Genomic DNA, 14,457 nt, shown 5'->3' on the forward strand with positions numbered 1-14,457 from the left:
CCTAAATGTACTTCTTTTTGTTTGTGAGCATACTAATTATATATTTTGCAAGACCAGCAAAGTCTTACGTTCTAGAGCCCAAGGTCTGATTTATCTTTCCTTCCTTCCTTCCTTCCTCCCTCAATAAGATAAAAATTTGCTTTGCTTTTCAGCAGAATAAGAACATATTGTTGAATGAAAGTTTTAAATTTTACAAGGCTACAGCCTCTAGATTGAAAAAAAAAGAATCACAAGGAATGGGAATATATAAGTCTCAGTAGATCTGTTAGGGGCTTAAAGTTATTATAGATTATAAACCAGCATTCATTTCTCATAGCCATGCCATGCAAATCAACCCCTCTGTCACTGGCTCATCCTGTCACTGGCTCATGGATTAAAGAAGACTCAAGACCATCCGAGGCAGGATGCCTGGGTGGCTCAGTCATTAAGCGTCTGCCTTCAGCTCAGGTCATGATCCCAGGGTCCTAGGATTGAGCCCCACATCGGGCTCCCTGCTCAGTGGGAAGCCTGCTTCTCCCTCTCCCACTCCCCCTGCTTGTGTTCCCTCTCTCTCTGTGTCTCTATCTGTCGAATAAATAAATAAAATCTTTAAAAAAAAAAAAAAAGACCATCCAAGGCAAGCAAGAAATATGCACTCACTCCTGCATGCGTGCACACACACACACCCTCTTCTAGGAGCTTCTCATCATTTTAGGATTAGGTGTGAGAGATCCTAAACTGACTTATTTCTTGGACCCTTACTGCAAAGGTGGGCTGGATATAAACAGACTTATATGTGTTTTGAAAGGAAATTTAATTTAGGGGCCTTTTATGGCACTCAATGCCGGGTTGAGGAAACTGACCTGGGTCTAGATGGCTGGGGTAGCATCTCTATTATTGGCCCAGGAGAGGAGCTAGTCAGAATGGGAGAGCACAGCAAGAAAATGATGAGTTCTTAGGGAGAGTGGGGAAGTGGGTGGGCCCACACTTCCAGGGCTATTAGAATGATCTGAAATGCTCCTCAACTCCCAGTGAGGACAGTGATGGCTTTCTATGTGAGAGAACATCCCTGCTATGGGAAGAGGACTGTGGAAACTGGTCACTGTGGTCACTGTGCCTGCCATGTAGCCTGAGGCAGAAGAGAGACGGGATAGCTGTGAGGCATTTCCAGAGTTACTCTTTCCATAGCTTGTCCAGACTTGAGCAGCCTTCTATCCTATCTGGTCTGGTATTGGATATCTTCCCACAAGCATGGGAGGCAGAGGAATTGAGGGAATGGGGAAGCTGCCCATGAGAGCCTGACTAGAGCAGAACCAGGACTGAGAAGAGTTGCTAATACTTGCAACATATGCTTTTGGTTTTAGGAAAAGATGAGCAGTCTAGGTTTCATACCCATCTGATGCTTTACGTACAAGAGAAAAATGTTTTTTAGGTACTTGTCCAACCCCTGAAAAATTGGATCCAATCATTAAAATTTTTATGACTTCTCTATAAATCTGATGGTCATGTTGGACTGAAAAGAAACTTCCACGAGAAGAGGAGTCATGTTAGAGTGAATTATACAAGAATTTTAGCGGTGGATGGGAGGGGTTCGTCAGTGAGCCTTATTTGTTCAAGGCCTAGCATGATGGTCTGTAAGCAAGACATTCTGTCAGGCTAAGTAGCAACCGGGGGAAGGTTTAGAGTCCTCTGCAATGACAATGAAAAAAGAATATAAAGGTGCACACACCCTATGATGAAAGCTCTGTTAAATGTAAAGTGTGTTTGGACAAGGGCTAGAAGGTAGTAAAGACAAACAAGAATCTCTCTCTTGTTACAGTGGTTGGTTACAGATACTTTTTCTCTTTTCATTTACGTGCAGGCTATATGTGCATCTTTATACCATCACTGCCCAGCAAAGTTGTTCTGTGCTGATAGGTAGCAGCAGCTTTATCACCAAAACACAGATGTGGAGGTGGGCACTCCCCTTTCTTTGTGGTTTACAGATTTTAGGATTCTCATTTAGGCTTCCCTTTCTTAGTGGCATCAAGCTGCTGCTGGGTGGGAGGGAAGGTGGCAGGCAGGGCAGTCAGCTTTTCTGTGAGGATGGGGCAGATGGTTGCCATGTAGTTGTGGTAGGGGGGGTGGAGTAGACCCTCGGCCAGAAAAACATCAGGAAACAAATGAGCCTTTCCCCAAGAGGGTCCCATTTGGGAAATTAGAGAGAGAGAGAGAGAGAGAGGAATCACAAAGGCCCTGTCTCCACGTGAATACTCAAGAGCCGGTACATTTTGTGCTTAGTTTGTCTCAAGAGTTCCTGAAACCCTAAGTTTAGTGGATAGTATTTGGGCTTTAATTGGCCTCCTAAACCTTTACAAGGAAATCACAGTGTAAACTCCCACATGCTGATTACATCCTCTGCTGATCCAAAGGGAGTTGCTGGCTTTCAAGGAAGGAGAGGATTTGGCAGGGTCCACAGAGCTCATGCTCAGTGTCGAAGAGCTGCTTCCTCAGTCAAGTGGGAGGACCAAAGCTGAAATCTGGAGTGTCCCCTCAAAAAATGTTTTAAAGCATATAAGCCCATAAAAGTCATTTTATCTAACTCCAAATAGCTTGGCAATAGCTGAGAAGAGTTGGGAGAGGATATGAACAGACTCATCTGCTCTGTTCACCTGACTTCTCCTTGCCTCCTTCTGGGAAGTAGTCCAGGAACTGAGCAACCGAGGCTTTTTAAAAAGATGATTATCTTAGAGTGGGATTTTTTTTTTTTTTTTTTAAGTTCAGTTTGCTCTTTATCTATTTTCAGCAGAGCAGAGTATGCAAAACTTCGCACATTCTCCCTGGAGCACAAATGTTTTCGCTGGCAACACGACAAGGTGCATGCCTCTAAATGCACACCTTGGAAAGCCTGGGCCCCACATATTTCCGTGGTTTCTGGTTCAGAAGCATATAAATAGTAAGAAACCGATTTCCTTCATCCTGAATTCTAGGTCCTCAACAACTTGGCCTCATATCCTACTGTTGCTCAGTGTCACACTGGTAGGTTCACCTGTCTCTGGACTGGCCATGTGCAGTCTGGCCTGTTGCCTTTGCCAGTGTCCTTTTCCTGTCTTGCCAAGACCATCCCTCTAGTTTTCTCCATTGATTCAAGGGCTGACAAGTACCCCCAGATCACCTTCCCTTCAGGCTCTGCCCTCCCAGATGCTGGAGGAGTTCCTATGCAGGGTCTTCCTTGGGAAAGATGGCTCTGGCTCTATCTCGGCTTCTATCTCCCTATCTCAAGGGCAGGGATGGTATTCTTCCCATCCCATCCTTTCTCCTGTCCCTCATCTAAAGCCCAGCCCCCACACCCTCCCCAAATCCAGCAGCTCCCGTAAGAGTATCTTAGCTTATTTTCTGAGTAAACCCCTTTTGTAACAGTCCCGGAATTAGTAAAAGGCCCTAAGTATGCTTTGGAACTTCTCTACTCTCTTGATTCTTACATTGAAGACATGCTAGTAGTTTTGAAATGTCATTAGTTTGTTGACAATTCTGTGTTTTCTGCTGAGTCAGCCCCAATCTATCCTTCCTTCATGCCGCCTTTCCTCAGAGACAGGCATCGACCCTCCTCCAGGATCACCACTCATACCCTTCCTCAGGTCTCCCATCTGAACGTTTACAGATTCCTTCAGCGCTCAGTAGCACCCTGCAAATCTACCAGCAAACAAGTCAGGGTCTCCCACAAACACCTTTTCTTTATGCACTGGCCAGACAGGAATAGACTCAGAGTATAATACACTCGTTTGAAGACTGCTAGGTTTAAATAGGCATATTATTATCTCATTCCATTGGCTCTTCTCATCCTTTAAAATCCTTGGCTACTCTGTTATAATATATTGTGGTTAATTAATATTTACATAACTAATGACATAATTTGGCTGCGAGTTAAGTTATTAAAATAACGAGATCAGTTTCCCTACTTTTGATCAACCCAGCTTACTAAGCATTTCAGTCTTTAATTTACCTTGTGCATTTATCTTAGAACTTAGTGCTCATTTAGGGTTTATGGGATTAGCACTTGGCAGATAAAACTAAAGCCTCAATCATTCTTACTTCAGGACTATCAGGCTACTGTTAGCTAACAGAAGACTGTCTGCAAAAAATTCTTGACAATAAATGCGTGGCTCTGACCTTGACATATTAGCTCACAAAGGCCAGAAAGGGGATGAAAGACAACTAGCGTGTAGAAGGGCATGTACATTCTTGTAGAAATTTTACATAGATTTTAATCCACAGTACATCTCCATGAAACAGGTGTTATCACCCCCATTTTATCGATGGAGAGAGACCCAGAAAGTAAAGTGTCCAGCTTCCAGGAACCAAGTGGCAGATACAGGGTAAAAACCCAGGCTGGCCCACTCCTGCTTGCTTTACTTTGTGGTTTAACCTGTAAATGTGGAATTAATTAGTTTGGAGACAGTATATCATGAGGTTTTGCCCTTTGCCCTTCTTCTCACTGTCATTTATGAAAAAAAATATTTTAGTTCTGTCTTTCCAAGTATTAAGAGCTTCATATTAATTAACTAGATGGGGGGAATCTTTTCATGATGTATATCAAACCATCACTTTGTACACTTTAAATAGCTTACAATTTTATTTGCCAATTATACTTCAGTGAAGTTGGGGAAAGAAAAGAGCTTCATAGAATTTGAAGTGAATCCTGAAGGTGATCTGAATCACCTCTAATCACTTACCAATGCCCTCAGTTCCTCCCCAGTCACCTTTCAGGGGGTTAGCACTTAGAGGAAATTCAAAGCATGTTGGACAATTTCCAAGTTTAGCAAAACTGAAAAGGTAGGCCACAATGTCATGGAGAGGGGCTAACAGCTGTAGAGTTAGCTGTAAGGCTCGAAAAGCTGCCTGTGGGTAAAATCAACAGAAAAAATACATTTTAAGAAGTTTCTAAGAGACAAAAATATATGAGCATTGATTAGGGATAATATCTTTAAACAAGAATATTAAACATTTTCACAATACAGGATAATATCTGAAAAACAGAACAAACCTATTCATCAACCAGGTTATATGCCTTTGGACAGGTAACTCCTGGAGTGAGGGGTTTAAAGCAATGTGTTTCTCTTTGCTTAAAGACATTGGTGGCCAGAAGCAAAGCAAAATGTGTTTGTATGACCACTGATAGATTACAAGGGTCACAGATAAACTCCTAGCAGGAACCCATATTCAGACACCATTGCTGTGAGGGAATACATGTAAGCAAAACATAGGTATTTATCAATGTAGTTTAAACACACAACTAAAAAAAATCAAACCCTGGATCTTAACTATAAATGTTCAAGTGAAGGAAAAGTGGAAAATTACGATCCAACTTAAAGAAGGTAGTATTTATATATATAATATATAATTATCTTTATAATTAATAATTATAAAATATATAATACATATTTTAAAACTCCTGAAATTCTTCAGTGAAAGAAAGTTCTATTTTTAATTATTTGAGGAAACTCCATACTGTTTTCCATAATGGCTGCACCAACTTACATTCCCATCCACAGTGCACAAGGGTTCCCTTTTCTCCATATCCTTGCCAACACTTGCTGTCTCTTGTCATTTTGACAATAGCCATCCTAACAGGCATTAGGGTGCTCCTCATTGTGGTTTTGATTTGCCTTTCTCTGAGGATTAGTGATGTTGAGCATCTTTTCATGTACCTGTTGACCATCTGGTTGTCTTCTTTGGAAAAATGTCTATTCATGACCCTTGCCCATTTTAAAATCAGATTTTATTGTTGTTGAGTTGCAGGAGTTCCTTACATATTTCAGATATCACCCCCTTATCAGATATGTGGTTTGCAAATATTTCTCCCATTCTGTAAGTTGTCTTTTCATTTTGTTGATTGTTTCCTTTGTTGAGCAGAAGCTTTTTAGTCTGATGTAGTCCCATTTATTTATTTTTGCTTTTGTTGCCTATGCTTTTTGTATTATATCCAAAAAATCATCACCAAGACCAATGTCAAGGAGATTTTCCCATTTTCCTCCAAGAGTTTTGCAGTTTCCAGTGTTACATTTAGTCTCTAATCCACTTCAACTTAATTTTTATGAGAGGTGAAAGATAGGGGTCCAGTTTCATTCTTTTGCATGTAGAACTACCATTTGATCCTCCCATTCCTGGGTGCATATCCAAAATCAGTATCTCAAAGAGACTATCTACACTCTCACATCTATTGCAGCATTACTCATAATAGCCAAGCTGTGGAAACACTCAAAGTGTCCAGTGGATGGATAAATTGATAAAAAAATTGAAACACACACACAGAGGAATACTATTCAGACATTACAAAAAGAAAATCCTGCCATTTGCAACAACAGGGATGAACCTGGAGAATATTATGCTAAGTAAAATAGCCAGATAGGAAAAGACCCATACTGTACAATCTCATTCATATGTGGAATCTAAAAAAACAAACAAAATGTCGAACTCATAGAAAGGTGGTTACCAAGGGGTGGGAAATGGATAGACGTTGGTCAAAGGGTACACATTTTCAGTTCTCAGATGAATAAATTCTGAGGATCTAATGTACAGCATGGTGCCTATAGTTAATAATAATGTATTGCATACTTGGAATTTGCTAGGAGAGTCGATAATTGTTCTTTTTTTTTTTTTTTTAAAGATTTTATTTATTTATTTGAGAGAGAGAGAATGAGAGAGAGAGAACACATGAGAGGGGATAGGGTCAGAGGACGAAGCAGACTCCCCGCCGAGCAGGGAGCCCGATGCAGGACTCGATCCAGGGACTCCAGGATCATGACCTGAGCTGAAGGCAGTCGCTTAACCAACTGAGCCACTCAGGCACCCGAGTCGATAATTGTTCTTACCACATGCAAAAGAAGGTAACTAGGTGAGGTGATAGATATGTTAATTAACTTAATTGGGGTAATCATTTCACAATGTACACATATGTTAAATCATGTTGTACACTTCAAATACATACAATTTCCTTATTAGTTACATCTCAATAAAACTGGGGCAGAGGAAAAAAAGGGTAAGAAACCTAGGTTGTTAAGCAGGTTTTCACTTAAAGAAAAATCAGAATATTCCCAAATGGCCATTTTTCAGCACTGCACTTTACTTAAAAAATACTTATTTGAGTACTCTGTATATTTCTAGATCTACTTCTTTTTTTTTAATGGTTATCAATATTATCCTCTAACAGTAAGTTAGGTACACAGAGCAACCCCTCAAAAAACAGGCTGATTACTAGGATTGTGATCTCGACCTGTCATTAGCTTCGGGGCAGCAGAGTGGGATTTTCGTGAAGGGTGTGGGAGGAAATTGAGGATTAATAAGGAATGTGGGAAGCTCGAATTAACGTTCATTAGTGACTAGGGAGAAACAGAACTCAGGGAAATAATGAGGCCCAAGAGAAAGGATTATAAAGCAGGCAAAAATATTGGGAGCTGTGTGAAGACTTCAGGTACTAGATATCCCTGGGAAAAAAACAAGAGATGTTCTCTGTGATTGATATGCTTAACCATGAGACATAAAAAAGTCCCAGCCAGTTTTCATTCTGGCACACATAGAGAAATACAAACCTTTTCTGGCAGAGGTTTGAACATACCCAGCACTTCAGAAGGATGAGGTAGGAACCATAAATTGAGGAAGACTTTCCCATCAGCAGACAGCAAACACCGAGGCCGGGGCTGAAAACTCCTACGGCATTATAAGAAAGTTTGGGTCGGCACAGCATTTCTCTTGAAAAAGGAGGCGGCCCCGATGTGCACTATTTATAGCACCGCCCTGCGGCCACAGCGCCAGAGCCCGGGCTGTGGTGACACAGGAGCCCGAGGCCGGCGTCCAAGCCTGGACCAGCGCGCCTCCTTCTCAGGCCGCTCACAGGGGGCCCGGGTTATAAATAACTGCAGAGAGGAGCAGGGAGGCTGCTTTTAGCCTCGGCTGTGTTGGAGGAAGGAGTGGGCTTGGAGGGCAGGAAAGGTGTGGTAAGAAAGCAAAGAGAAGACATGAGTGAGGTGGCTGGCACCGTTCTGGGGGTTACGTATTTTCTCACTGAATTCTTAAGTCCTTAGAATGTACTTGTTTTGTTTTACAGATGGGGAAATTGAGGCCCTATGAGAGCTTGCCTGCCCAGCTCCTAAGAGATGAAGCTGAGATTTATTTATTTTTATTTATTTATTTTTATTTTTTTAGGGAGCGCACAAACAGGGAGGAGAGGGAGAAGCAGGTTGCCTGCGAGAAGGGAGCCTGATGTGGGTGGGACTCGATCCCAGACCTGACCTGAGCTGAAGGCAGATGCTTAACGACTGAGCCACTCAGGTGCCCCTCACCGGCTCCTTGGAAGCCTGATTTGCACCTCCCTGGTGTCCCTCGGAGAAACCACCATCCTGAATTTTACATTCATCACTGTTAAGTTTTTCTTTGTGGTTTTACCACAAATGGATAAGCCATTAAAAGATTATTTTGTTGGGTTTTGCCTGTTTTTAACCTTCACACCAATGGAAGCCCGTGATCTTTCTAGTATACCCGCTGGGGGAAGGTGGCATCTTGACCTGGTTTCTATGTCATCTCAGGAATGAGGTGGCCCACTGTAACAGAGGGTTGGTGAGGGGACTGTTTTCCATTTGAATGGTTTGATGGCTTTAAGTCTAATTGTGTTCATCTGGTGTGAAAATGGTGCTCTGTGCAGTTAACAGGTGTGGATTGTGGCATCAGAGGACCCCGTTCTGAGAGCAGCTTCCATCACCCACAGCTGTGTGGCCTTAGATGCACCACCATCTGAGTCTTTTCATACATAAAATGGGGATAATGATTCCTAACTCACAGAACTGATGTGAGGAATAATTTTTAAAACGAGTACCAAGCATGTGAAAAGTATTTTATAAACTATGAAGTGCTATACAAAGTTTGTTATTAGAATGCTAAGGTAAGGGTATCTAGCAAAGTGGCCAAAGGTGGGTGGGGGGCAAGGGACACCTGTGGCCCAGTAGAGAGGCATGGTAGGAACCCTTGGGGTTATTTGTTAGCAAGTGGGAACCTGAACACACTAAGGAGAGGATGTCTTAGAATTGAGGGTTCTAGGGCAAGGCCAGAGACGAGTGCCACCTCAGACCCATCTCGGTTATGCTAGACAAGGCAAGCCTCACAGACAGACAGACAGACAGTGGAAGGAGGTGTGCCGTGGGTGTGGAGCCACCCCCCCCCCCACATCAACCCCTGTCCAGGGAACCTGGGGTCCACCTCTGCTCTTCCCACTCTGCCCCTAGTCCTGGACAGTTGTGTCCACTCTTCTGGCTGCAAATGCCACCCATTCACCGGTGACACCTGAATCCACCTGTGCATGCCTGGTCCCCCTCCACAGTTCCACACTTTCAACTTGCTTCCTCTTGGCTGACAGGGTTTCAGAGCATCTCAGTCAAACAAGGCAAGAACTGAACTCCTTACCCTCTTCTACCCCAATCCTGTGCCTCCTCCTGTGTTAAAAGAACCACAACCCCCAGCCCCCCAAACCAGAAATCAGGGAGTCATTTTTAGAGCCTCTCTTCTCCTTTACTCTTCAGGTCCTACTCATCCCACTATTCTCCCATACTTGTACCTGGTTTTCTTGCCCACTTCCGTTGTCCCTAGCAAGGACTCTAGGTGGGAGGTTCTCACCTTCTGGCGGGCACTTTGGAAATCATAGGGCTGTTTTTTGACTCTTGTTATTGTTTCTGGGTCTCTGGGAGAGATTCAGATGACCCTTCCACTTACTAAAGTAAAATGTAATTCATTTTAACTGAGGGCTGTATGTTTTCAATATCATTCAGAGTATGAGACTTTTTAAATCATTAAAAATCTACGTGAAGTGAATCACTGGCCTTAAAGCTACCTTTTAAGTCTCAGGGTTTTAATCAGGTAATTTGAAGCTTGGGAACAAAGGATGGTGTTAGTTTGGAGAATTTCCTTGATTTCAGCAATCACAAAGTCAAACGATCCTGTCCTGGAGCAGATCAAAGCCAGTGTAATCCAGTCTTATCTCTATTGTTCAGTTCACAATGTCCAAAGGTGCCCCAAAGAAACATCAAATGTCAACAATAAAAAGTCACCAGGTCTGCGGCCGAGCACACGAGGTTGAGGGCCAAGGGGCTGGCAGCAGCAGGGTGGCTGAACCAGTCCTTGGCCTCGGAGAAGCACAAACATCCCCGGAGCCGCAGGGCCCTCTACCAAGTGTTATCCTTTATTTCTCTTCCATTCTTTCCTTCCATTTCCACCCCTGCCTGCAGCAAGCAGCCATCTGCTGAGGAAGGACAGAGAGAGTAGCAGCAAGCTCTGGGTGCAGAGTACAAGAGTATGACCTGGTTCTCAGCCCCACAAGGGGGATTCCTCCCTCCTCCTTGTGGATGGCCCATCAACTCCCTAGCCTGCAAGTTCCTTGACCTGCTCAATATCATCCCCCTTCACCTTCATTCCCCTTTAGCCACCCACTCTGGGGCCACATTCCAGACCTTATCCTTACCTGGGATCATGTCACCTCCAAAGACTTAAACTCAACATCCCACTTTCCCATCTTTTCCTATCCCAACCTTTTATTCCAGTTTTCTTACTCATTCACTCCCAGTAAACCTCCATTATCCCCACAAAATATGCTCCTTGACATCATCCAGCCCTCTAGTCTCCCCTTTCCATCTGTCAGTTCCATTCTGACCTCCCTCCTTTCCCTGCCCAGACTGGGTCTCGCAGTCAAGCATAGGAACTACTCTCTCACCAGAACTTTCCAGTCTCTGCTTCCTTGTATTCACTACTCACCTACCTAGCAAAACCCCAACTCTGGATCCCTCCAGCTATTATGCTTTCTGCTTCCAGTTGCATGTTGCTGAGCACAGCTGGAGGAAATCACACCACTAATTGTATTGATGCAAGAACAAGTAAATGGTTTCCAGCCTGAGCTGTGTCACCCTAGGACAACCCTTATTCTTTCCTTTGATCAGCTTTCATGCCCATTTCCTTTTCTAATAATTCCAAGACTTCTTTCAGCCTCATACCAAATTCCTGCCAGCAGATGATGACACGGTCTGTTATTTCAAAATTGAATTAAAGGCCATTGGCTGGAACTCCCCCTATTTCCTGTGGGCCCTTTCCCCCACCCCCGTCCTCCCCTTCAATCAAGGTCAAAGGCAGAGGTACACACCTGGGATATGAAATGAAGATGGCCACTGCCCTCAAGGTTCTTACATTTCTGAGGCAGCTAGATGTGCAAGCATGATTTATGATAGAGGCACGGTGGAAGAAGTACAGTTGGCCGTTGAACAACACAGGGGTTCAGGGGGTGCTGACCCACCTCAAAATCGAAAATCTGTGTATAACTATTGACTGCTTGAAAACTTCACTACTAATAGCCTATTGTGGGCCAGATACATCAATAGTTGATAAACATATATTTTGTATGTTATATATATTATATACTGTATTCTTATAATAAAGGAAGCTAGTGAAAAGAAAAAATGTTATTAAGAAAATCATAAGGAAAAGAAAACACATTTACAGTTACTCTACCGTACTTATAAAAGACAAATCCATGTATAAGTGGACCTGCACATTCAAAGCTGTGTTGTTCAAGGGTCAACCGTATATGAAAGCGCAGCAAACATCCAGAATAGGGAGCATCCGGGACCTGATGGGAGGTTATTGGAAGAAATTCACCACTGAGGCTTCTGAGCTGGGATTCATTATCTCCCTCTCTACATTTCTTCCTCTTTATGGCATTGCCATTTTTCCTCATTTAAAGAAATTGTGGTAAATATACATAACATAATATTTATCATTGGAACCAGTTTTAAGGGTACAGTTCAGTGGCATTAAGTCCTTTCACATTGTTGTGCAACTGTCATCACCATCATCTCCAGAACTTTTTTCCATCTTCCAAAATGGAAACTCTGTACCAATTAAACAATAATTGCACTGCCATCTTTTTATCTACCCAAGCCAGAGACTCTGGGTGAAACCCTAGATTCCTCCTTTTTCTTTTCCTTTTTTTTTTTAAGATTTTATTTATTTGACAGACAGAGACACAGCAAGAGAGGGAACACAAGCAGGGAGAGTGCGAGAGAGAGAAGCAGGTTCCCCGCTAAGCAGGGAGCCCGAGGCGGGGCTCGATCCCAGGACCCTGGGATCATGACCCGAGCTGAAGGCAGACACTTAATGACTGAGCCACCCAGGTGCCCCCCTCCTTTTTCTTTAGCCTCCCATTAAATCCAGCACCTGGCCAACTGATTTCACCTCCTAAACATCTCCTGTCTGTACAGTTTCAGTAGCTTCCTAAATGAGATCCCAAACAATCATCTTACTCCCCCTGTTCCTGCCTTTGAAGGGCAAATGCCAGACGTCTGGATCTTGCCCATTGTTCTGTACGTTCTACTTTCCATTGTTCATCCTCACATACCCTGGGTAGGAGCCACTCAAGAGTTCACGTGCTATCTCACATCTCTGTGTCATTGTACCTGTGAGTCTCCCAGCTTGAACTGAAGTTCTTTTCCTGGTCTACCTGAAACACTAACCATCCTTTAAGTCCCAGGTTAAGCATCCCCTTTTCCCTGCAGCCTGCCTTCCTCCCCATCCCCACCTCCCCAATCCTTTAGATAATACTTAACATTTCCTGGTGGGTGCTTTTATTATACTCTTATTATATTTTATTCTTTATCACAATGTACTGTAATTACCTATTTTCCCAGGGCACCTGGGTGGCTCAGTTGGTTAAGCATCTGCCTTCAGCTCAGGTCATGATCTCAGGGTCCTGAGATGGAGCCCCACGTCAGGATCCCTGGTCAGCAGAGAATCTGCTTCTCCCTCTGCCCCTCCCCTCACTCACTCTCTCTCTCGCTCTCTCACTCTCTCTCTCAAATAAATAAATAAAATCTTTTTTAAAAATTACCTATTTCCCCTTGCCTGAAGGGCAAGGACCATGTCTATCCATTGCTGTACAGCACTTGGCACCAAAGCTACCATGTACTGCTGTTCGGGTTGTGCCCTAAGGCAGCCAGCAGTGGCTGAGATCCAGCTTATGTTTTACTTCCCAAGCTCTGCACCCTGGCATGGGGCTACACCTGCCCAGAGGAAGGGGTGCCTTCTTTTAATGTGCATAAAGCACCAGATGGGATCATGGTGGCTCTACCTGTCACATTGTAAGGGTTTGATTAATGTGAATATCCTCTCTCTCCTTTCTTCACTCCTCAATCAGCCGACACCACTGCTCTTGGAATGTGGCCAAGCATCATCCCAGTCTCCAGATTCTAGTCTCCTCTGGAGCCATGAAAAGCAAGAAGGCCTCAAGGGGCATCCTTCTTGGGAGAACTCCTCTTGGCTTCTCTTCTATAGAGACTTTGGTTTGAGGATAATGTGGTCTCTGTTAAAACTAAACACAGTACATTACAGCCTTTAGAGTATTAAATAGCATCTTAGAATTTTAAACCTACAGAACTCATGGGGCTCTTCTGGTCAAGGGATGGCAAACACAAACAGGGAGGCCACATTGCCCCTGTCCTTGGCCGTGACAGACATTGCCAATCAATTACAACACTCTCATAAGCTTGGGATGGCTCAGAATCCTCAGCAGGGCATTAATTGTTAGAACTGATATTTAATTAAAGGAAAACTTATTTTTTATCTTCGACCTAACCCAACTCCATATTTTAAGAATGAGGTGAGTGAGGACCTCTCTCTTCCATGACCCTCATCATTCCCCCACTCTGTCCCTTCATCTCTAGTTAAACTTGTCCTGGGGTGAGTCTCATCTATCATTTCATGAACACTCTTAAATGGCCCCTTCCCAGGAAGTCTTTCCTCAGCAGTTCCATTCCTTGGAATCAAACTCTAGATACCCTAGCACTAAAAATCTTAGTATGTTTAACTTCAGAGAGCTGCTTCAATTTCCTCACTCATCAGATGAAGAGTTGAGGTTCAGAGACTGAAAAGAAGTGATTTGCCTGAAACCTCAGAGCAAGTTATAATTGAGCTGAGTAAAGTCCAAATATTCTAACACCAAGGCCATGACTCGTTCCACTCTATCTCCTTGTGGCTGATGTTCATTTTTATTAATACTCAGTACATGGAATCACAGACTTTGGAGTTAAAAATAATCTTATACAATACTTTTTTAAACTTCCATGTAAAACAGAAGTTCCTTTCTCTATTGCTTCGTTCTCCGTAGTGTATTAAAAGGGACATGTTGAAATCTAGAGAGTTTGGGAAGTAGGAGACAGGTATAGTAAAAAAATACTGAATCTTTATCGGTCACTGCGCACCCACTGTCTACCTCTATGACTTGGGCTCTGGGTGAGCATTTACTTTACTCACACTTTTATTGACAAAACTCCTGCCGTGAAATCATCACACAATAACTGACCAGATGATTTAGGGCTCTAGGCTCATCCCCCTTAAATGATGGTTTCTTTTGATCTTTAGGAAACACACAGTCATCTACAATAAACAATACAGGAATAGAACAAGACCTGCAAG

General features: G+C 43.2%; 1 protein-coding gene across 1 annotated transcript in view; it reads right to left on the bottom strand.

Annotated features, from left to right (window-relative positions):
• Positions 1–4,379: 4,379 nt before the first annotated feature.
• The window catches only part of LOC116634725, a 75,991-nt gene continuing 65,913 nt past the window's right edge, over positions 4,380–14,457 (bottom strand). Inside the window, exons 28-30 of the mRNA XM_032408267.1 lie at positions 7,548–7,665; positions 4,692–4,857; positions 4,380–4,384 (exon numbers count right to left, since the gene is read on the bottom strand). Coding sequence (XP_032264158.1) covers positions 4,380–4,384; positions 4,692–4,857; positions 7,548–7,665 — 289 coding nt within the window. The remainder of the gene's footprint in view (positions 4,385–4,691; positions 4,858–7,547; positions 7,666–14,457) is intronic.

The sequence above is a fragment of the Phoca vitulina genome, unplaced genomic scaffold (genome assembly GCF_004348235.1).
Source record: "Phoca vitulina isolate PV1807 unplaced genomic scaffold, GSC_HSeal_1.0 scaffold9, whole genome shotgun sequence".
Classification (NCBI taxonomy): domain Eukaryota; kingdom Metazoa; phylum Chordata; class Mammalia; order Carnivora; family Phocidae; genus Phoca; species Phoca vitulina.